The sequence below is a fragment of the Lepisosteus platostomus genome, chromosome 3, assembly GCF_059453375.1.
Source record: "Lepisosteus platostomus isolate fLepPlt1 chromosome 3, fLepPlt1.hap1, whole genome shotgun sequence".
NCBI lineage: Eukaryota > Metazoa > Chordata > Actinopteri > Semionotiformes > Lepisosteidae > Lepisosteus > Lepisosteus platostomus.
Window position 1 is genome coordinate 25,034,443 of NC_142613.1, and position 25,944 is coordinate 25,060,386.

Here is a 25,944-nt window from a genome sequence, read left to right on the forward strand (position 1 = left end):
TAAAAGTATGCTTGTTGACTCCGGTATCACGTTAGTTAAAGACTTCGAAGCTTAAAATGTTTAGGGAGAAATAGAATACTGGTGTGTATTTTTTTCTTTAAAGTACCAAGACCAGCTATATACTGTATGTTTATGTTCCAAAATTAATATCGTTTATGGCCTTCACACGCGTTGCAGTATGCTCCTATTCTTTTTATACTCAGCTACTAAGATTTCCCTTCAGTGGTAAAATTAGATATGAATATTCAATACTTAAACGGGCACAGTTAAGACATTAAATATACATATACATACTGTATACAGTACAGTTTGCATACGGTAATATGTTTATGTTCCTAAATCAATCTCTTTTATGAGCATGTGAAAGGCATGGTGAATCACTCTACTTTGCATGATTGGAAACAAATGCGTGATTGCGAAATGCTGTGGTGTTACTTTACAAAGATGGTCAATGAAAAAAAGAATGTTGACCAGGGCAATACTTTGAGTTTACACTTACAGCTTGTCCAAGGTCATTCATTATTAATACTATTAGTAATATCTTCGTTAAAGACTGATGGCCACAGCTCAAACATGAGAGGTTGAGCTTTATTAGCTCCACCTTGCGGAAATTCCGGATACTATTATTTTGCTTGTCGTATTATAGGATAATTTATGGTAACTAGCGGTATTTACCGGTAACTCGGGGTATTTACCGGTAGCTTGCGGTAGACTGCGTACAGCGTACCGGAAAATAATGCGGTATCGCCCGCGCATTTTGAATGGCTGCATCTGTACTTTAGAATTCCTGTACCACAGTGTTTTAACGTTACTTGTCCTGACCATATCAAAGTAGTGCTCCAAGAGTCTACTCAAGTAATTCCTTATAATTGTACCTGCTCGAGTGCACAAATGTTGTTTAAATGTGACATTAAAATATTGGTAGCATACAAATGTCCAGAAATAAATTGTCCAGTATAAATGGATATTTAAATAAACTGTTAACAAATATAAGTGAATGACTTACACAAGCTGTTTTAAAATTATTTATTGTGCTGCAAAGAGCCAAAAACAAAATGACAGGAAATTATTGTACTTATCGTATAGTTAAAAAAAAGAAAAAAGGAAAAAGTAATCAAGCAATCTGTGATACTGAAGGAAATTCAAAGTCACATCTTCATCTGTCTCCTTTAGAAATCTCTTTGCACTTTTTATTTTTACACCAGCACAATGGCAATGGAGCACAGAATGGATACAGTATGTAAAAGGATTATTTTAGAAATGTACAAGAAAAAACACTTGCAATTCTTCTTTGTGTTAAATGTTCAGAAAATGACCCAGCTCACAGCAGCAAGCATTCTAAATACAGGAAAGTTTGCTTTTCAATAATAACTTGTTGAGTTTCTTAATTGGGGAATTTAAAGCCTCTTAAATTTTGCCTTTTTCAAACAAGGAATCTTAGTACAGTAGGAGAAAATAAAAGTCAAAACATTAAACTAGCTAAAGATATAGTTTTTCTATCTAGAACCTTCTGTTGTTAAATTTTTTAAGTTCTTGAAGAGACCAGTACATACACTAATCATTTATATTTCCCAAATTATTTTTTCAATTTAATAAATTAAGTAATTAAATCAATAAGTTAAATTTGTTTGATTTTTTTCTAACATTTTTCTTTTGGTAAGTGCCACTCAACTATTTACAATAATATCTCTAATTTCCACTACAAAACAAAAAAACCAAAACAAACATTTTTCACATTAAGCAAAGAAAGGGAAACTTTAATGAAAAGCACTTGTTAAAAAATGACAGGTTATTATTATATAAAAGTGCCAAGACCTGTTAAAATGAATATTACTTGCATTTGTTTATACGATAGAAAAATATTGTGTACAATATCTTTCCTTGTGTACAATCCTTGTATCCCTGTCCTTGTGTACAAGGACAAACTGCCACAAATTCCTAGCTTATTTCTGAAGACATTCCAGCAGTTTTGACATAATTCTTAAAGGAGATAAAAAACAAATGTATCTAGAAGCCATGCTTTAAAAAAACACTCTGTCTGGGCCACATTTTCTAACACATTCTATGCACTCTATTAAAAGTTTAATCAAGGTGAAGCAAACTGCAGTGAGCAATGCATTTGAGAGTGAAGCTGAACTATCAGAAAATTAAAAAACAAAATTAAACAAAAACATAGGTAGAATGAGATTCTCCCTTTTCCCTTTTGCCTCAAACTCATAAACATGGATGGGGAATGTCTGTTTAACTATTTCAGATAAAATCAATTTTTCTCAGTTATAAATACATTCAACAGGAAACAAAACATAGAAAATTATATATAATATATATACAATAGTTTTTATTTGTTTTAGCATAAAATATTTACATAAATATTCCTATAATGATAACTTTTTAGGAAGTATAATCTTATTTTCATTTGATTCTGAGCTGCAAAGAAACATATAGAGGTGCTTGAATAATATACAATTAAGCAGCTCCCCCGGTAAGGAAGCAATTTCTAAATCTGCATAACTGGTAAATAAAAATCTATTGATTTTTTGTAGTATATTGTTAGCATGAGCTTCCAACCCTTCAAAACCCTCCAATTACCCACTGTAACTTAAAACTGGGTCGACATCTACCTTCTGCTGTCTTACATATACACATCAAAAACCAGTGCTCAAATACAGAAAACAGTAGGCCTCAAGGCTTTTGTTTTGTGTTGTGTTTATAATTTGTTACCTTGGAGGTTAGTAAACCCAGTAGAACTAGCCATTAAAAATCAAAAGCAGCACACGTTTGTAATTTATGTGTTCAATATTAACCTGCCCTTTATGCTGTTTTCTGCTATATTAACTTTTTCTAGATGCATTATTAAAAGCGCAAGCCCTTATTTTTGGAAAGACTGTTGTGCAAACATATCAGGCCTAATGCCTTGTAGTTTCCAGTCTATTGCAATGCTTCAAGCAAACAGGTTTAAAAGGAGGCATGTTTTTTTTTTCATTTTTAGTCCGGATTAGGCTTCGTCAAAAGAAGTTTCAGAGCAGCAAAGAAAGCCAATGTCTGGGTCTGCCCTGGAGAGATGCTCCCTAGTCTTAAAGTCAGTCTGAAAGATACTTACACCAACAAGGTCCATTCCCTCTACAATAATATTAAAAAAGAACATACATTTTTAACAGGTTTTAGAACTTTGGTGCTAAAGTGTTCTAGGAAACACTTGGTCAGAATATCACTGCGAAAGAAAACAGGAATGCTATCATCGGGCACGCTGCAGGAGACAGCCTGTCTTGTCCCAGAGCTGAAAAATGAGTTCACAAACCCACCACAATCCATCAAGCAAGTGAGAAATCAGTTATATTTTTTCTCAATGATAATTTTTATTATACTGTATTTGTTTTGTGTTTTTTTTAATTTTATTTTATTTTTTTCTGTGTACAGTTCACTACATTTTCTCTTTCAGTGCTTAACGGTGCTGTGTGCTCTTCACACAGTTTGGTAGAAATTGTCTGCCATCAAGTTGTTCTGTTTCTGCATGCTGTAGTAGCCACTGTATCTTGAGTCAGGATCTGCCATCCTCAGCATTCGTTGGGGGCTGTTCACTTGCACCATAGTGCCCTTCTTACAGTCCACATACACCAGCTGGTTGTTTAGGCAGGTGGGCTATAAAAAATAAAATACAAAAAAGTAAAACATTTGATGATTTTTTATTTATTAAGATTATTGAGGGTAATAAATTGTGCTAGAAAAACATAAATTATGTAGGCACACAATAGTAGTGGCTCCAATAATACTTAATCAGGCTGTTTATGAGTCATGATTTATGGGTTAGCATCCAATAATAATTTTCCTCAATGCAAGGAGGGCTGTGATATATGGGTTATGGCTGAATTTCAATAGATTCTTTACATGCAATGCATGAAGCACAGACAAAATTGTAAAAGAATAGAATACATTTTGGTATATGTGAGGTATACAAAGTTGTGATTAAAACAATTCACATCAGGTCTAACAGTGTGGATTTAAAAAAATATTTTCTTTGGAAACAAAAGACTTTATTCTAGCAATAATCTTTCTACATATAACCAGTGCAATAATTTGCTATTTCAACTTTGGTTTTTATATATTTATATAATATATATTAAAGCACATTATGTTTAATGTTTGCACTGTATAACATATAAAGTAGCTATTCACAATGTCTAGCTTATTGTGTTACAATATGGATAACGTACGTGGACAATCATTATGTATTTTATTTGGATGTTTTGCTTGTTAGTTTTGCCACTAAACACTATCACAGTATGTGAAAGTGAAAACAAAATTCTACAGATCCTCTGAAATTCATTCTAAACATAAAACAGAAAACTAATTGCATACAGATGCAGCCATTCAAAGTGCACGGTACAGACATGTTCTGGAGGTAATTGGCTACGGCGTCGCGCATTGTGACGCAAGATGACGCGGGGTACCGAGGTACGTGATTGGTTGACCGAAAGGGGCACTCGTGGTCCGTTGGTCTGTCGTAGAAAGACTTACAGTAAACGTCTTTATTGTGCCCGTTGTAGATATTGAATTTTACCACTGAAGGGAAATCTTAGTAGCTGAGCATAAAAAGAATAGGAGCATACTGTAACGCGTGTGAAGGCCATAAACGATATTAATTTTGGAACATAAACATACAGTATATGGCTGGTCTTGGTACTTTAAAGAAAAAATACACACCAGTATTCCATTTCTCCCTAAACATTTTAAGCATCAAAGTCTTTAACTAAAGAGATACCGGAGTCAACAAGCATACTTTTAGAATTTGATTAAAAGGGAATATAATATGGAATCGCGTATCTAACGAAATTAATAACGATATAATTATATTCTTGTACCGCAACACAAGAATAGTACACGCTGTACATTGTCTGTCGATAATGTTTCTGTAGTGCTTTTTCAGCAGTCTGCATGTGACCTTGCTGGTGGCGCTGTGTGTTAGGTTCCTGACTCCCATGTCACATGGTCTGTGATTGAATCCCACTAAAACTATGACTCTTTTTTTAACAAACATTTCTTTGAAAAAATGAAACGTTTCCCTTGGTCAGAGATTAAATAAAACCTCACTCGCACCAAACAAATTTATATTTCTAAATATCACAACATGATCGGATTTAAGTCTTTTTAATAACAATGAATAGTCACTTATGCGTTACAAAATAAACATTTATATTGATTTGAATCGAGTTTTGATTTAAATCGTAAACGCGTTTAAATATATGTGTTTAAAGGCTATATATAAAAGCGCTGATTCTTATGGAATGTGTTCCGCTGGGGATTCAAAATTTTTTTTTTAATCGCATATCTAAGGAAAATAGCAGTATAACTTTGTTCATGTGCATCATTATACAGTATCTCATTTTGTATTTCTATAAAAAAAAATCGTTTGCCCAGCCACTATTGTTGTTATTGTTTTTATCCTGTAAACCGCTTTGAGGAGCACAGCTTTTTCACCACTTAGATTACTTTTTGACACCATCCTTACACAAAGCAGAAACTGATTGTATTTTCCGATGACATACTGTACAAGTGCAAGGATTACAGATTTTAATCGTCTTTTTTCTGAACCAGGGAAAATCTGATCATGTTTCTCTATAACAATAATAAAAAACTTTATTTTACATATCACCTTTAAAAGTGGCATCTCAAAACAATACAGTAGATGTAAACCACAGATTACAAAGTAAATACCCAGACAAACGCAAACGCGTTTTTAATAAAATGCTTTCATTCATTCAACAGAGAGAGAGCGTAAAACCTGAATGTAACAGCTGTTCCTTTTTCTGATCACTCGCTCTCTGAGATACATGAGAATCCAGGCTTTTTTATCAACGCTTTCTTTTCCGTATACCAGATATTATGGAACCACTTCAGAAGGGTGTCAGCCAGTCAGATTCCAGGAATTGGTACTTTAAAGGAAAAATACACACCGGTATTCCATTTCTCCCTAAACATTTTAAGCATCGAAGTATTTAACTAACATGTGAAATAGCGTGTGAAAAAGTGGTAGTTTTAAGCTTTTCTGCTAATATAATATGGAATCGCATATCTAAAGAATTTAATAATGATATGATTATATTCGTGTACTGCGACAGGGCTGTGTAGGGCTGTTTCGCCTCGCTCTTCATGCGACTGTACCAGGAAGAGGATTTCTTTCTATTCGAAACGTGTATTTTAAAAGTTTAAGAAGTAAAAACCTTACAGCGTACACAGATTTCTAAACTGATCAGGATCGTTATCTTTGTCTTATGCATAATAATGTTCACCGCTCTGTCCAGCAAATTAATAATAAACTTTATTTTATATAGCGTTTTAAACAAATAAGTAATTAGATTGCTCATAAACCTAATCACTTGCTTTTTCTTTTTATTTAGGCTCAGATTTCAACTATAGATCGTATTATTAATAACCATAATAACAACCAACCAACAAAAACAACCATATAAACATAATACCAACCAAAAACATAGATAACGACCACAATACAAAATCAAATATATCAAACCATTATACTCTCGCAAATTCCTCGAATTATCATAATCCCGCCCCTTATGTAAAACCAAACCCTCCTCCCATCCCAGTTTATCCTCTTTATCATAAACAAAATCCACCTCAATTTTCAACATAAAGCATTACACAAAATCAATACCTCAACACTCCATACTCAACAACGATAATTCACAAACAGCCAGAACATGTAAATCCACATTTCCAAACAGACCTCATTTCCATAGCCCTTATGCAAAACCAACATCCCTCCCCTGTTCTCTCTCTCCCCTGGCGTTTGTAATCGTTTTTATTTTCAAATAAATTTTAGCAAAGTCATGTATTTTAAAAATCTTAACATTTTTATATTTATGTCTTTATTTAGTGGTTTTATTAGTGACAAAGGCTAGTGACCTTTGTTTCATTAGTGACAAAGGCTAAAAGGGCTTTTATGTAAACCATGTTTGCTATTAATTCATTCAGGGCTAAAGTATGCTCATTGTCTTCAAATGAAAAGAGGGTTCCTTTCGCCGTGGTCGGGTTGAAATTAGAAGCTTGCCACGCCCGGACTGTTACACCAACGTATTAGCATGTTAAAATTATTTCATTGAGGAGCCTCACCTTTCTTAACTAGTACTGTACTTACTGGGTTTTTGAGGGGGGGGGGGGGGTGTCTTTCGCTGGAAATCTCGCCTCCTTCTACTTTGAAAATATCTGTGAAACTGGTTTAATTCGTCACAGCCAGCACTCCTGCAGAGAGGGGGGTTGTACTTGCAGTGTATACAGTAGATGGGAAAGCCAGAGCCAACCTCTACGCCGCCCATGTGTTATGCTCTTCCTTAACGTCTAAGCCGGAACACATCATTATATTTCATTTTGTATTTCATAAAAAAAAAATCGTTTGCCCAGCCTAACAGTATTGTTGTTATTGTTTTTAACCTGTAAAGCGCTTTGAGGAGCTACCTTTAAAGGCGCCATATACAATAAAGTTCATTATTATTACTATTGTTAATTTGCTGGACAGAGAGGTAAACATTATTACACAGAAGACAAAGAAAGCGATTTACGTTGCATTGTGCATTGTGCTGCTGTAATACAGTTTTAAATAATTAAAAGTCTAAACAGTATCAGCTTTATTTATGGGTTTTAAATAAAGGCGATTTAAACGCGATTCAAATCAATATAAATGTTTATATTGTTACGTCTAGGTGACTATTCATTGTTATTAAAATGACTTAAATTTGAACATGTTGTGATATTTAGAAATATAAATTTGTTTGGTGTGAGTGAGGTTTTTTTCCCCCAACAACCTTCCAGAGGAGCTATAAATATTTTAAATAAATACACACAGTATTGCTCATAAGGTCTGCTATTTGAGGTCCAGTTATTTAGATGCATACATCTTATTTTATCTCAGCTTTTCAGCTGAGATACACAGATCATACATAAACAATGAAGTAAAAAAATGTCTCATCAAGTATTTAATCATTAGGTATAACAGTTTCCCTTTAGGCCTCTGAAAACACCACCTTCTACCTTGTGAATACTAGTACCTCCTAATTGTCTAAAGGCTTTATTTAAAAAAATAAATAAAAAACTGATGTGCTGAAACAGTACAATTAAACACGCTCTGCAGAAAAGGGGATGGTTGTTAGGTCAGCTTCAGTTTTACAGGTACAGTACACATTTGATTTCATTAAAATTATGAGGTACCCTGTATCTGCAGGACTCAAGAGGCTCTCAGTCATGTCACTTTGCAGTTGATGTCTCCTAGAGGTTCCTAGATTCTTATTGTAAATAAAAGGAACAGCATACAGTGGGACTTGTATGAAAACAAATTTCAACATCCGACTGCACCGAGCACACAAATATTGGTTCTAGGCTCCTGAATCACCTTTGGTCCCTGGATCATTGCTTTTAACCATTTACACAAGGTTTTTACTGTAAAGCACTTTCACAGCTCAACATAAATGGACCTTCTGGGGCACAGGCTTTAAAGGAGCTTTTTAAAAAAAACAGACTTTGCCTTTCCTGTTATAAGCTATTCTTTTAGCATATGACAAGCATGCCCTTATTATGGTGATATCCTCCTAAACATTGGAGAAATAACTCTAGAAGTTCAATTAAAACAGAAATGCTTCAAATCACTTGGGATACAACAAAAAAGTGGTGTATTATAAAGTGTGTTAAAAATGTAGCTAGTTTGTTTTCATACCTTAGATTATAATAAAACCTCACCATTTAACACCAACAGGTGTTTTCTTGAAGTCTGCTAGCTTCAAAGTTTATGGTTTGGCTTTTGTGTATAATGATAGTGAACTGCATTGGAAAACTTAAAATATCTCGCATTAAATTGGCTACAAATGCAAGAATTCAACCAGATATTCTTACTTGTAAAATGTCTACTGTTGCATTGCAGTTAGTTAATGTGGTTAGTCCATAGTCAGCAATCTAAACTTTATTTTTAAGCTTTAATGATTGATGTTGTCCCAGTAACCTTTAGAAATACTATAGTACTTCACAAATGCTTTGTGTGTTTGGAAATCTTTTGAGTAAAAGCCTTATAAAAATAGGTTTAGTTTTCACAGGACATCACAAAGAAATAGGATGGTATAATTCTTATAATTGCTTAGTGATTGTATTTGGAAGATTATGGACTAAACAGACTTCAGGGATGCCAGTGGATCATTGTGCTATTTGGAATTATTCCAAAAATCAAGTGACCTCTTTGCTGTAGTATCTTTAGTATTATTTATTTAGTATTAATAAAGAATAGATTTATTAAAGTCGTGCGATGTGTAAGCGGGATATGTAAAATAATGTAAAATAAAGTTTTTTATTATTGTTATAGAGAAACATGATCAGATTTTCCCTGGTTCAGAAAAAATACGATTAAAATCTGTAATCTTTCCACTTGTATGTCATCGGACATTAACGAGTACAACCCCCTCTCTGCCGGAGTGCTGGCTGTGACGAATTAAACCGGTTTCACAGGTATTTTCAAAGTAGGAAGTACAGTGTTAACTAGTAGCTAGGCTCCTCAATGAAATCGCTTTAACATGCTAATGCGTTGGTGTAACAGTCCTGGAGTGGCAAGCTTCCAATGTCAACTCGACTCGATTGGAAGACAATGAACGTATTTTAGCCCTAAATGAATTAATAGCAAACATGGTTTACATAAAAGACATTTTTACAAGAAAGTTTATAATAATACGATCTATAGTTGAAATCTGACCCTACTTTAAAAATAAAGGAAAAGCATTTTCAGAGAGCAATCACGCTGTGTTTATGTAGAAAAAGCGATTAGGTTTATGAGCAATCTAATTACCTATTCGCTTAAAACGCTATATCAAATAAAGTTTATTTAAAGATGAATGATAAGTGTCGCAGTTTAAATAATTTTCGTAGTAGGGCTTGGACAGATTCCAAGTGCATTTTTGCAATTTACGTTGCATTGTCCAATGTGCTGTTGTAATACAGTTTAGAATACAGTAAGTCTAAACTGTATCAGCTTTATTTATGGGTTGCAATTTAGAAAAAGTCAAAAACCGCAATCAAAATGCAATTTAGAGCTTTCTGGCAAGAGGAGACACCCAAATTATAATGTAACATGCCACTGTTTGTACATGAACAAAGTTATACTGCAATTTTCCTTAGATATGCGATTAAAAAAATAAATTTTTCGAATCCCCGGCAGAACACATTCCATAAGAATCAGCGCTTTTATACAGTATATCGCCTTTAAACACATATATTTAAACACGCGATACGATTAAAATCAAAACGCGATTCAAATCAATATAAATGTTTATTTTGTAACGCATAGGTGACTATTCATTGTTATTAAAAAGACTTAAATTCGATCATGTTGTAATATTTAGAAATATAAATTTGTTTGGTGCGAGTGAGGTTTTATTTAATCTCTGACCAAGGGAAACGTTTCATTTTTTCAAAGAAATGTTTGTTAAAAAATAAAGTCATAGTTCCATGGGATTCAATCACAGACCATGTGACATGGGAGTCAGGAAACTAACACACAGCGCCACCAGCACGGTCACATGCAGACTGCTGAAAAAGCACTACAGAAACATTATCGACAGACAATGTACAGATTTGATAAAGCTACAGTATAAAATAATGTAACTAGGCACAGAACAAGTTTACAGCACAGTACAATAATAAATGCTGACCATGACTTTAGAAGCATAAATTACCTTACACTCAATTTAAACACAAGCGAATACATATGCAGGACAACTAGAGAAGACGTTTTACAGAGGATGGATTTTTAGAAACATCCCATCAGTGACATCACTGAAGTCAACTCCTAGGTACTGTAACTGTCGTGTGGATAGTTTCACAAGAATCAGACAAAGGTTTAAGCATCGCTTGTTCTAGATAAAACTGCAAAAAAAAACAACAACCCATAATGTACTTCTTTGCGGCTCTGTTTGCCCAAATCATATATTCACAACGTGAAATTAGAAAATAACATTACGTAACCAAAATCCGCAATATGGAAACAGAACCTCTGTAATTGTTGACAGATGATGTACTCGTAACATTTTTACAAGACGAACTACAACATTTAAAAAATGACTTGTATGTACTTGATATCTCTAATCAATCCACTGCACTGCATTAAAACAAAACGAAAACTAGAACGCCCTGGGCATACCGTTTCGCGCTTCTTATCAGTTGCTCAAAAGTAATATGACCGTATGAAATGGAAAATATTAATCTAGAAACATATACATGAGCAGTATTTACGTAGTATCGGTGTCAAGACATACCTCTCAAATACTGTAAATCAAGTTAAAAATATCTCAAGACCGAATCTGGTCATAATGAAACCATGTTTCGTGTATGTTTTCTTTAAAGTACCGAGACCAGCCATATACTGTATGTTTATGTTCCAAAATTAATATCGTTTATGGCCTTCACACGCGTTGCAGTATGCTCCTATTATTTTTATGCTCAGCTACTAAGATTTCCCTTCAGTGGTAAAATTCCATATGAATATTCAATACTTAAACGGGCACAGTTAAGACATTAAATATACATATACATACTGTATACAGTACAGTTTGCATACGGTAATATGTTTATGTTCCTAAATCAATCTCTTTTATGAGCATGTGAAAGGCATGGTGAATCGATTCTCAAAAATTACTGTACTTTGCATGATTGGAAACAAATGCGTGATTGCGAAATGCTGTGGTGTTACTTTTACAAAGACGGTCAATGAAAAAATAATGTGGACCAGGGCAATACTTTGAGTTTACAGCTTGTCCAAGGTCATTCATTATTAATACTATTAGTAATATCTTCGTTAAAGACTTTGATGGTGACAGCTCAAACATGAAAGGTTGAGCTTTATTAGCTCCACCTTGCGGAAATTCCGGATACTATTATTTTGCTAGCGGTATTTACCGGTAACTTGCGGTAGACTGCGTACAGCGTACCGGAAAATAATGCGGTATCGCCCACGCATTTTGAATGGCTGCATCTGTACAGTATTTATCCCCTTTGCATGACCCACTTACTCTAGATATAGACTCTAGTACAACCAATTATCTTTAAAAGTCACACAATTAGTTGAATGGAGTCCAGCTTTGTACAATGAAGATGTTTCACATGAGTTCAGATTAAATATACCTGTCTCCCTGAAGTCCCACAGTTGATTAATACAGTCCCCAACAAAAACTACATTATGAAGACAAAGGAACATTCAAAGGAAAATGAGGGCACGGTTATTGAAAATAACCAATCAGGGGAAGGGTGTAAGAAAAATTTCAAAGCACTGAATTGAATTGAAAACTGCTGTTCACAAATTGTCCCCCATCCAACCTGAGGGAGCTTGGAGTACAGTGCCCAGATCTGCAAAGCTTGTAGAGTCTCTTGGCAGTAAATTCTTCCTAAGGTGCCTTTACCAAATATTGACTCAAGGGGTGTAAATAGTCATGCAATCAGTTATGTTCTGTTTTATATTTATAATTAAAGAGGATCTGAAGAATTTTGTTTTCAGTTTGACATAATAGAGTGTTTTGTGTCGATCAATGGCAAACAAATCCCAATTATGATTCTATATTGTAACACAATAAAATGTGAAAGTCCAAGGGGGTAAAAACGTTTGATAGCCACTGTACAATACAGCCTAATTATGAACCAATAGAAGACTACTTCTTGAACAAGGGAGCTCTACTATGTGAACATTTAGTACAATCGTTTTCATATACAATATAAAAGCTGCAACATAAAAGAACCAAATCACTTAAAACACAACACATAAAACAATCTCAGTGTTTTGAGATTTTCAATATCATTTGCAAGCACAAAAAATCTAGAAAAGGGATTCAGCATGTGATTGCATAGACGTTTGAGTATGTAATACTAGTTTTTGATCAAGAATTTCATTAAAAATGTCTCAAGTGCATAAATCCACTTGAGGAAAGGCTGATGAGGCTCAATAGATCAATAAGCTTCTAGAAACAGCTGATTTTATTGAAATAGGATAGTATCCGAAAGCACCTTGTAAAACCGCCAGGTGGAGCTAATAAAGCTTAATGTCTCATGTACAGTAAAATGGAAATCTAATAAGTAAATTGATTCTTAAAATGTAGAGAGCTTTGCAAAAAATATATTGGTGCTTTTAGAAAATATATTTCAAGGATGTAACTGCTGTGCTACAGTACGTGCAGAACTGTAGAAAACAGTGCGTCAACAAAGTACACTGTTTAGGTTACTTTAGAAGACAATGTACCAAAACAATATATGCTGTCTAGGTCATTAGATTAGCTGAAAGTAACTGATAAGCTTTGAAAAACAAATCTAGTGGTGCTTCTTCTTTCGTTTTATGATGTAATCTGTTTTGTTTTAGGGAAAGGGGAAGTGTTAGAAGGGACAAAGCACTCAGCTTTTTTACACCGCAGCGTCTTATAAAAACCCTGTACTGCTTGTAACAAATTGAGTCTCTGGTTGCACTTTGCAAAGTGGCAACAGGGCTCCCAATATTGCAATATTGAAATAAAGACCTTACTCAGGTGAGAACTCTCTCTTGTGGCTTCCTTGATAGGTAAATTTCCACGACAACAGTATTTGAGTTGTAGCCAGAAAACACCTGGTTTTGAATCCCGGTCATTGCTGAGGGACAATTTTTTTTCAATTAAGAATTTAAGTTGTATGCTCTTTAGCTCTTTTAATAATTTTAAACTGTGTATTACAGCATGTTAATAATTAAACATGAAAAAGTTTAAAGTTTCATATTTTATAAAAGCAAGATTGCTCAGTTGGACAAAAGTACACAACCTTCCACCTTCATCATAAATATTTTAATTATGTATAAATATTTTATGCATCAAAGTCTTTAACTTGGTAACTTATGTAGGTTCTGGTTTTAAAGTGCTTGTTCTAACATTATTAAGCTTATATTGTGTACTTATAAAAAAGTACATTTTATCCTTTTCTAAGAATACATACTGTAGTAAGAACACCACTTGCTGTTACTGTAAAAAAATAAAAGTTGTACTAATTCAATACCACTTGATAATAATATTAATATTGTGTCGTGTAAGCAGCTAAAATATTTTGGAAACATATTTTGGACATTTTGGAAACATTTTGACATTTGTTTCTTTTTAAAAAGCTTGTATTTTTCTTATAGTGGTAATGGAGAACATACCGTACAGTATGTTGGAACTGTACCATGCCGTTTTATCCTTTTCTAAGAATACATAGTAAGAACACTACTTGCTGTAATTGTAAAAAGATAAATGTTGTGATTTAACATCACTTGATAGTCATATTAATATGGATTTGTGTAACTAAGCAGCTAAAGTATCACAAGTGGATGGTTTGGAAAAACATTTTGACATTCATTTCTTTAAAAAAAAAACTTCTATTGTCCTTGTATTGGTAATGAGCACTGTAATGTAGCAAGCTGCACCCAGGCGGTTCAAAGCGCGATCAGAGCACTACTTTCGGTTTGTTTCTCATATAGCCGGATGATTAAAAGTAGTCCACTATTATAGCTTATTGTGAACATGATGTGCCTCTTTCAGGTTTACACCCGAATTGAGAAAATCTATATTTTGTCTTAATCCAAATGTCAGCAGCCAGTAATCAGCCAACAATTTAACTTGGAATTTTTAAAAAAAGTTTAAACTGTACTATATAGTACACCACCTGGAATTAAACCTGGTCCGTCAGCGTCATTCAGCAGGGAACCAGCTAGATTTATTATTATATGTGGTGGTTTTGTGTTTAAGGATTTCTTCACAAAAATCTTTCAATTAAACAAGGGATTATTTTTTTAAATTGCCTATAATCGGGGAACAGCTTATCAACATGATGCGTAAATGATTTTTTTTAATTTTTAAAAATGAAATAAAAAATAAGATACAATAATGTTTTCCATCATAACTCAAACACTGCATGACTTTAAAAACTGTAAAAAAATGGTTTAGATAGTTAAAAAACTTTTTTTGTGCGACAAACAGGTGATTTTTCATCCTTGTGATCAGCTTAGAATCTTTGTGTACGTTGTAAGATTTTTACTTTTTAATTAAACATTTAAAATACTTGAATTTCATAAAAGGTCTACTGATTTAATACCTCTTGAAAGCAATATTAAAATGGAGTCATGTAACTAAGCAGATAAAATATGACAAAGGGACATTTTTGCAACAGTTGACTTTCGTTTTTAAAAAATATATATTATTGTCCTTATAGTGGTATTAGGCAATGTAGTGTTCTGCACCAAGGTGGTTCAGAGCACGATCAGAGAATTACTTTGTTTCTTACATAGCCAAATATATAAAAATAGTCCATTATTATAGCTTGTTGTTGGCTATGGTGTGATTGTGTGTATCTGGATAAATTATAATAAGTGATGGTTTCGTGATGGAATTCTTTAAGTTAAGGAGGAAAAAAGGGTTATATTTACACGTTGTGTATCACCTCATCTTATATTTGTAAAAACATTCCAATTGAAATGCCATACGGAATATATTATTTATAATATTGTAACGAATTTGGGTTCCTGGTGCTTGTGCTCTCGGTTGCTCCTGTCCTGGTTCAGCTTTCACCACATGGGCTCAAACCCGGGTTTCCTGTGTTGTTCAACAGAGGTTTTGCTGGCTGAGCTACAGATCTTCTTCAGCCAATGCAGCCAACATCCCTGTAATGCGCTGGGGAGTAGAGGGCTGTACTGTCACCATGCTGCAACCAGCTTGTACCATCTGTATACTGGCTGTTCGTTACAATATTAATATTGAATGACCATGGATGAGCTGTAAACTGAAGAGTTAGAGAAGACACGTTGAGTCTTGTCTTTTCAGCTTGGAATTTAACCTTTACACCGATCCTTTTGTCTATATTTTTTACAGAGCCGGATGAGTAAAAATAGATTGGGGGTTAGTTTCCCAAAAACGATTAATCTTAGAGATTTACGAGAAGCTTTACGATGTAGGTTTGTAACATACATGCTACTTTTTCATGCGTTTCCTAAAACCCTCTTAAACGGTCATTTACAAGCAAGTATAAAGTACTTCTTTGTTAACCTCACCCCTGAAGTCGCTTAGCAAAAAGCATCACAAGTCAATTGACAATACTTTCATTATACAGTATGGTGTAGGTTTTGGTCTTTCAGTGGGATGAAATAAACTTGTGAAATGGAATATGAAGTAAACATGACATCATAATTTAACAATCAATTAAGCGAAAGTGTATAGATAGCTTTACTGTCAACAATCACGACAGAACATAAAACGGTATTCGAAATTTAAATATAAATAAATATTAGGCCCAATGATTTAACTTAATGCATTACTGCATTTCATCATGAATCACATATAATCTAGTCGAGTATAAAATTTAGCATTTTTTATTTTTTAAATTAAATGTATTGTAATGGATTGGGTTTCTCTGGGCATGTGCCCTTGCTGCTCCCATACAAATACAAGTAGAGGAGAAAATACAGATAAAGAAAGAAAACATAAAAAACAATTAATTGCCAGCAGTAATGAGGTAAATATTTATGTAACCAAGTTATATTTTTACATATATGAAATGTTTTCCTTGCTTTAGCATTTTTCACGTTCTTTATGGAATTTAAATCAAATTTAAACTCCACCTCATAAAGTACTAAAAGAGGGAGTTTTATTGGCCCATTTGACTTATGAATATGAAATTTACCCAGGATGAATAATAAATTCAAAACTGTATAAATAAATGTTCTTTTTCCCAATTTCCTCTTACATAGTACATCAAAACATCAAAATCCTTAGTAGAAAATCTTAGTATACTAAATTTCCAGAGAACTGTCATGATGTGAAATTAATGTGCTCTATCTGGTGATCTCTGTCGCTAAGGTTGGCACAAGAGGTAGCCAGCACTTAGTGATTAACGAGTGGGTCGGGGAGCACATAGATTCTGAAGGATTTAACGTGATACTTTAGTTACGATGGGTTTTGGGAAACACTCGTAAATTAATGATGGATTAATTTATGATGTTCTTAGCGCTACGATGCTTTCGGAAACTCACCCTGGATTAATAACTGGAGTAAGGAAAGATATTTCACACATACTTTGAAACCATACTGCTTTGGAACAGCGGGACGTGAGATCAGGCTGGGAGAGATGGTGGTATTTCCTGCGCAAACTGTATTCGCTACACTATTATAATGAATCCATGAGGCATATCGTTCAAATTTCAGAATTATAAAAAATAAACCTTTGTTGAGTTTGCATGAGAGACAAAAGGTACCTTTTGAGAAGTTGTGTACTGCTTGCAAGGTAGCTGATTTTGACAAACAGCTAATTTTGCTTGAAGAATTTAAAATCTGTCTGGAATGTAGCTTTTTTTAATTGAGTAGAAAGTCACCTTATCTTACAAGCGGCTCTGTAAGAAGAGTTTGTGTTAATACACCACACACTTTTGAATGAGTTTTAATCAACTTTGTCTGTCCAGGGGGGTTGGGCCGAGTGATGGAGAGTGAAATAATTAAATGACCGTGGGCACTTTTCCTTCCCACCTGGTGTGATGTGATAATGCGGAAAACTTTTTTATTTTACTGGGAGTGTGAACATTGAGTGAGCACTAAGGTGTACAGTGAGATTACTGAGATGAGAGTTTTAGTAAATATTTTGACAAATATCTGAATTTTTGCTTTCACTAGGCAAGATAAAATTGTATCCAGCTGTGAATCAGCTACATGACCTTGCCCCCGTGAAATCTGTGGGAAAGAGGTTTAGCGGGCAGTGTTACTCACAGTGTAGTGCCCATAGAGTGTTAGTTTCAATTCACAGTATTCACAGTATAACAGTATAAAGCAAGTATGTTTTTTATGTTTGTAATCGCAATTTTGTATTTTGTATTCAGTTTGATTCTGTGTGTTAGCTGGTGGGCAAACGTTCGAGGTGAAAATTATTCCACAAGGAGTGTACCTTTAAAGTGGAGAAGACGGCACCAAACTTTTTCGGCTCTGTATGTTCTCAAACTGTGGTACGCATACTAGGTGTGGTACGTGGAGCGCCACCAGGTGGTACACCATGTGACCCTGGAATTTTGTTGTGTGCACTGAAAAATTGGGACGAGTTTTCATATTTTCTTTTTTAATAAAATTAGTTTGTGTCGAATACACAGCCACATACTACGATACAGCACGCGCTAATACTTGAGTGGACACAAGAATTACAATGTAATTCTGTATGTATGTATGAATGCGTGCTATGAACGCAAGTGACCAATTGTATTTGAAAAAGTTATCTCCAGCAAATGGGGATATAGGAGAATGTGTGTGATTCGGAACAATGCCAATGTTGTAAGCATAGGAAAGCATAGAAATGCGTTCTAAGAACGCTGGTAAGCACAGGAAAATGTGATAGATAACAGAAAAATATTTAAGAACTGTTCTAGGTTAATTTGAGAAAAATACACAGAGTGTCTCTGTGTTTCGCTCCCATGCACATGAAATAAAAACTTCTTTTAACTTCTGAGGCAAACTCCTGAAATGGAAACGGGGAAAAATGCAAACTTGGGGATTGCTAAAGCAATTAAGCCCCACACTACTTGTGAAGAACTTTGTTAACTGTTGGCAAAAGAGCTGACACGTACTGTATTATGTGTGAAAAAAAGCTGGTGAAGAGCTCGACATGCTGCCCCCTCTGAAAGATACAGTCACTCATAGAATTATTGATATGGCGAATGATCTCAAAAGTATGCTGATAGAGTGCGTTAAGATGAGCAGATGCTTTCCACTGCAATTAGATGAGTCTATAAATGTCGTTGATTTGGCCAATTTGTATATTTACTTTCTATACGAGTTTCAGGGCATTTTCCAAGAGGACTTTCTGTTCTGTAAGCCGCTGCCAACAGGAACTACAGGAGAGCACATATTTCAGCTTCTGAATGAATTTATCGAAGAGAATGGCATCGACTGGATAAAATGCATCAAAGTTTGTACAGATGGTGCTAGAGCAATGACAAGCCGACACAGTGGTGTAGTTGCACGAATTAGAGATGTTGCTCCAGAAATGAATGGACCCATTGCAACATCCAACATATTAATCCATATTAATATTATATAGATAAGCGAGTCCATATTATATTCCCTATTTAGCCGATTCTAAAAAGTATGAGTTTTTTTACTGCGATAATGATAACTTTCGAACTTTCTAAGTCATAGAAAAGGTTAAACCATGGAAGGTCTAGAATACCCTGTCTCAAAAATAGACATTTTATAAATTGAAGTTTGTGAAAACAGTGACAAATAACCCAAAATACAATTTTAAAATACAAGCAGTTTGAAATTATTAGTTGTTATTAATAAATCACTTAACTTTGAACATGTTGTAATATTTAGAAATACCAACAAAGTCAATATAGTATCGATTATATTTGCTATTTTAGTTTTTCAAAGAAATGTTTATTAAAAGAAAACTCATGGCAAGAGCTGGGTTCGAATCCTTGACTTTCAACATGCAAGTCACACACCGAAGCCATTACACCAATTTGACAACTTAATCTATAGCTGAAAAGGGCAGGCAAAAAGTTTCCAAGTAATCTCGGGTGAGTGAGTCAAATTGATGCAAATATTTACAAAGAAAGTGTACTACTGTAATAATTTGAGCTATTTGAATATAATTCTAGTGTTATTAATTTCTTTTGATAGGCGATTCCATTTTATATTCCCTATTAATCAAATTCTAAAAAGTATGAATTTTTTTTACTTTGATAACGAGCCCAAGTACTCATAGAAAAGGTTAAAACATTATAACTTTCAATGAAGTATATAATCTTAATATAATCAGAAGGAGCACATAAAAACTTTTCCAACATGACCACAGAATGTAGCCGAATGAAAGACATTGATGCTTAAAATGTTTATAAAGAAAGTGGAATACTGGTGTGTATTTTTATTTAAACTACCAATACCAGCCATATACAGTTTACATAATATGTTTATGTTCCTAAATTAATATCATTTATGACCTTTAGACATATAATGCTCCTCTTCCTTTTATGCTCAGCTACACAAATTTCCCTTTAGTTGTAAAATTCTAAATTAATATTCAATATTAAGCGGATTTATCACTGTTCATCACTGGACACCCTACAGTTCGCCTACCAGCCCAGTGTTGGTGTGGAGGGTGCAGTCATCTACATTCTGCAAAGGGCCTACTCACACCTGGACAAGGCTGGCAAAACTGTAAGAATTATGTTTTCGACTTCTCCAGTGCCTTCAATACTATCCAGCCCTTACTTCTAAGGAGGAAGATGGAGGAGATGCAAGTCGGTGCCTCCATGATCTCATGGATCACTGACTATCTGACAGGCAGACCACAGTCTGTGAGACTGTGTGTCTGAACAGGTAGTAAGTAACACAGGGGCTCCTCAGGGGACACTTCTTTCTCCGTTCCTCTTCACCCTCTACACTTCGGACTTTAAATACAACTCAAAGTCGTGCCACCTGTGGAAGTTCTCAGATGACTCTGCAATTGTGGAATGTATCAAGGGTGGGAGGGAGGAGGAGTATAGGGGACTGGTCAGCTGCTTTGTCTAGTGGTGTGGGGAGAACAACCTGCAATTGAATGTAACAAAGACAAAGGAACTGGTGGTAGATTTCAGGAGGAAAAGGGTCAAACCTACTCCTGTCTACATCCATGGGAGTGGCGTGGAGATGGTGGACTCTTAGAAGTACCTGGGACTTTACATCAACAATAGACTGGAATGGTCTAAGAACATTGAGGCCATTTACAAGAAGGGTCAGAGCCAACTTTACTTCTTGAGGAGGCTCAGGTCCTTCAATGTATGTAGTAAGACTGTTCTATCAGTCGGTTGTGGCGAGCACCATTTTCTACGCGGTGGTATGCTGGGGCTCTGGGATTAGAACAGTGGATTCTAACAGGCTGAACAAGCTCATCAGAAGAGGAAGCTCTGTCATTGGGTCTGGCCTGGACCCCCTGGAGGAAGTGGCTGAGAGGAGAATGGTGTCCAAACTAGAGGCCATCATGGACAACGTCTCCCGTCCCCTCTATGACATGCTTGTAGAAATGAAGAGCACGTTCAGCAATAGACTGATCCATCCACGATGCGACAGGGAGCGCTACTAGAGGCCATCATGGACAACGTCTCCCGTCCCCTCTATGACATGCTTGTAGAAATGAAAAGCACGTTCAGCAATAGACTGATCCATCCACGATGTGACAGGGAGCGCTACAGGAGGTCATTCTTGCCTCCTGCCATAAGACTGTACAACGCATCCACCCTGTGCAGAGGCAACATTGACAGTGAACTGTTTCTGGACTGAACAGTAAACTGATACATCTGTTCTTTTTCTTTTTCCCATTTACAACCCTTTTTATGCAATATATGCCAGGGACTTGTACAATACATTTATATTTATATTTATATTGTGCAATACAACTTTTTTGTGTACTGTTCTGTTCTGATTTGTTCTTTGTGTGTTCTGGACTGTGAGTAACTCTTCTTAGTGCATTTCTCACTGTATTGATTATATTGTATGTATTGTATTATTATTATTATTGTATCACTCATTACACTGTTGCTGTGTTGTCTGTGTTAAGCTGCTGTTGCACTGCAATTTCCCTCACGGGATCAAAAAAAGTATCTATCTATTTAAACACGCACAGTAAAGAGATTAAATTAAGCAATAATTTCGCTGACAAGCAATGCACCACGAGTGCAGCCTGTCAGTCATTTTGGCCAGCCAATCACATACTGCGGTATAACATGCTAAAATGCAGATAATTTTGCACAGTACGGGGTTTTACAACATATTTTGAATGGCTGCATTTGTATATATATGCTTCATAGCTACTGTACTTTAGAGGAAGCAAGTTATTTTAATAAACTTTACAGGATTGAAAAACACAATATACCACATATAGCCAAAAGATCAATTACACAGATTGAATTATTTCTCTGACAGCCAAATTTGGAATGTTTCTGCCAGAAAAATTTATATCTCTTGTCACTCTTTTTATAAGGTTTTTGAAACATTTCTGATTTGTGATTTCTTTATTACACAATTCTACTGCTTTCATATGGGGATAAATACATACTATGTTTTATGAATGTAGTCCTGAGACACTTGAGGATTATAATAAATAAAGCAGCCAGAGAGATATTAGACGCTCCATTAATTTGGGCCAAGGACTGAGTGACAGCGAGCAAGTAGGCTGATCGTTACCTTTGTTGGAGTTCGGTAACATGGCACAGATATCCACTGCTTCTTCTGGTTGATGAGGAGGAGAGCAGTAATGGCAATCAAAGTCATCATAATGGGAAGTATCACCCAGGCCACTGAATGGAAAGCGCTGTCCTTGCTGGGTACAGGAATCTTTCCTTCTGAGTACTGCATCTGCAGATTCCCCACTTCCTCTGAAAGGCATCATTAGGCATGAATGGTTCACTAGAAGTAAAACCTATCAATACCTTTAATTTCCCTGACAGTTCCATGGATATGAAAATGTCACTTCCAATGACTACCTGACCAAGATGCTTAAGCAAATTGTATCTAGATATAATTAATGCATTGTTTAAAAGGCACACAACCTTAAGTCCAATCCTCACTGAAGAAATTCAGTCCACCTTTGGTTTAGCTGGTGGGGCTAATGCTGGTACAAACTGTTTTAAAAGGTTTCATTGTAACAATTATAAAAAAATAGCCAGATAAACACAACCTCAACTTGAAAAAGTTAGGTGTGCAGTATTATTCTTGTGGTTTCTATTTAATTTTTAATTTTTAATTTCATTTGTAAGCACTAACAACTAACTAACAACTTTCCTGTTTAATTAAACAACATGAATTTGATTAAGCACCAAAATATTTATCTCCAGAATGCTTTCTTCAGGTTCAACTTTAACACTGTACAGCTTGCTACAAATTAGATTTTTTTCCATGGTTATACAAGATTAATCTTAATTTATCCTGAAGTGTTTATATAATCATGTGTTTCTACGTGTGTTACAATAAATCCTGGAGCTCTGCATTGTTATTGTACTGTTTTCACTGTCTCAGCATATGACGTTGAAAACAGTACAGATGCATCCATGAAGATACTTTAACCAAAATGTTGCTGCATTGGACTGCTCTGCAGGAAACATAGAAACCCAACAAGATAGAATTTAACAATAATATCTTGTCCAGGCAAGTTATTATTAGTTCTATTAACAGGTATCAAGCATAAAAGTTTTATTTAATAAAAACTCAAAGAACTGGACTGACATGGCCAGTTGGCCCACAAATGAGCTATCTACAGTGGCATATTGCAAGAACATGTCTTGGTACACCGAAATGTACTGCCCAACACCTTATTTATTTCTTCAAATAATCTGATGCAGGGCTGCACTACTCTGTAAAACTGTCAGTTGGTACAGTCAATACTTAAAGTAATGTGTATCTCTAACATCCAGAAAATATCATTTGAATTATTACAATTAAATTGGTATTAATCCATTAATGCTTTCTTGAGTTTATCATACTATACAGCAACACTAATAGATTTTTTATTTTTAAAATTAAATACAGTATTCAGAATTATTAGTAACTGTGTATAAATAGTAATTAGAAAACTTAATTTTATTTTAGGTTTTGATTATAAAATATATTATACCTAGTGGCTTTAAAGGCATATCGAATTTTAGAATTTAAGCGTGTAGAAAAACAAAAAAGAAGCCAGTAGTGACTTACAGTTGCATTCTGTAAATTGCATTGGAGCTGATACAAGTCTGCACTATATTAAGGATTTTCTTTAAAGAAACCACATTTTTCCTTAAAACACAACAATGATTGCAACAAAATGTTTTTCATTTATAACATGCTGCTTTTAGTTTTTTTTCTCACACTAAAAATAGTTTTGTTCAGCTAATTGTATTCATATAGATTCATTTCAAAAGACTTTGAAAGAAAACGGACTTTGGGTTTCCATACATTCACTTCTCCTGCAAACAGTTATAAAATCAGTCATTTTAATTGTGTGTTGTATATACAGTATACATTTATATATTATATATAATGATTAGTTGCATTGTAATGGAAAATGAAATAATTTTATTAAAACAATACTCAAATAATATTAATAAAAATTGCAATAACATAGATGAACAATCGTAAACATGAAACATAATGATAAAGACATCATTAGAGGTGTCTTTATCATGTAAATTGACATATACAGTAAATGGTAAATGGTTTATTCTAAATAACCATGTGTTTCACACAGACATCTAATCTTCCTGTCAATCATGCTACCCTGCCCCCCTCTAGGAAAGGGGCCCACAAAACTAATCAAATGTTTATTTGAATCTCAATAAACACTATAAATGCTTATGGTGAGAACACATTGTAATGTATTTGTTCTGTTTTAACTGATCAGTTTATATAAAGTAATGTTATAATGAAGCCTCTGTTCCTAAACTACTAGTGAAAACTAGTGTAGAGTTAATTCACCACTACAGGGTATTTCACTAAATTAGAACATGAGAAAAACAGAATCTGGATGTTATAACATATCTAATATTGTTTTCAGTTTTGTAAAAAAAACATTAAAATTAGAGGTTATGTTTGCTTGGACATAACCTCTGGACTGGGCCTCTCTATCATTGGTCCTGTGGTTCAGTTTTCTTTCAAACAAATGATGTTTAAAAGACTGCTATTTGTGATTTATTTTCAGAAGTTTTATTTCAATTGAGTAATATCTATGACTACCTATTTCATACTCCATACTATTCATAAGGTTTTTACAGTGGATATCAAAAATCTAAACACCCTTATTGAAATTTTAGCTTTGTTGAAATCAAAACTAATCATGTCACATCTTTTTTAACCTTAAGCAAGATCTTGTAACAAAAAATATTTAAGCGAAAAACAAATGGATCATTTTTAGGAAAAATAATTAAAAATAAAAAACTCAATGCCTTGGTTGCATACGTGTGCACACCCTTTATCTAATTCTTTGTGGAAGCACCTTGTAACGGGAGCAGGTCCTGACTCCTGCGAAGTGCGTAGTTTAGAACCCTATGCAGACGGTATTATCCGGGAGAGACTGGAGAAGGGCTACAGGGAAAACACGGTGAGGAAAGGACGGGATGACAAACAGGGGGCAGTGCCGACAGTGATGCAAGTGCATGGGGTAGCATTGACGAACAAGTCCAAACGAGGAAAGTCCAAATGGGAAACTAGGGCGCATTCCAGGGTCCAGGTGGCGGGAGATCCATCCAAGACAATTAAAACCAGGAACGGGATTAAGGACAGAAACAGAAACAGGAATAAGGAAGTTAAAAACAAGATAATGAAGCCAGGCACTCCGAGTCCCGGACTCAGCTGGTCAGGATGCCGTTCTGACGCCATGGGGTGACTTGATGCTAGGCTGGCCTCCAGGCATCCGTTTTCCAGTGCAGAGCCCTGAGCTTCGGAGGCACGGGGTTTAAATAATAAATGGGGGACAAGGGACAGGTAAACGTAATAATGAAACTAAAATACAAAAGGGCTGGAGAGCCCTCTAGAGGAGGAATGACAATCATGACACACTTTTTGCTTTGATTACAGCAGTAAGTCTTGTTTGGATAGGTCTCTATCAACTTAACACACTTGGATTTTGCAATTTCATCTCACTCTTCTTTGCAGAAGAGTTCAAGTTCAGTCAAATTGCAAGGGGATCTCCTGTGCACAGCCGTCCACAGATTTTCTATAGGACTGAAGTCCGGGCTCATTGATCTTTCTTTTTTAAGCCATTCCTTGGTTGAGTTTGCTGTGTGCTTTGTTGTGTTGAACGGTGCCATTTTTCTTTAACTTTGTGCCAAGGTTTTGTGCCAAGGTATCTTGATATTTGGAGCTATTCATTTTCCCCTCTATCCTGACCAGAGTCCCTGTTCCCACTGAAGAGAAGAAGACCCAAATCATGATGCTGCCA

General features: G+C 34.9%; 1 protein-coding gene across 9 annotated transcripts in view; it reads right to left on the reverse strand.

The window, feature by feature from the left end:
* Nucleotides 1–1,012: 1,012 nt before the first annotated feature.
* The window catches only part of crim1 (cysteine rich transmembrane BMP regulator 1 (chordin-like)), a 632,333-nt gene continuing 607,401 nt past the window's right edge, over nucleotides 1,013–25,944 (reverse strand). For all 9 annotated transcript variants that reach the window (XM_088625109.1, XM_088625117.1, XM_088625112.1 and 6 more), the window contains 2 exons: nucleotides 22,221–22,411; nucleotides 1,013–3,639 (listed from right to left, as the gene is read on the reverse strand). In XM_088625109.1, coding sequence (XP_088481235.1) covers nucleotides 3,463–3,639; nucleotides 22,221–22,411 — 368 coding nt within the window. In that variant the 3' untranslated portion in view covers nucleotides 1,013–3,462. The remainder of the gene's footprint in view (nucleotides 3,640–22,220; nucleotides 22,412–25,944) is intronic.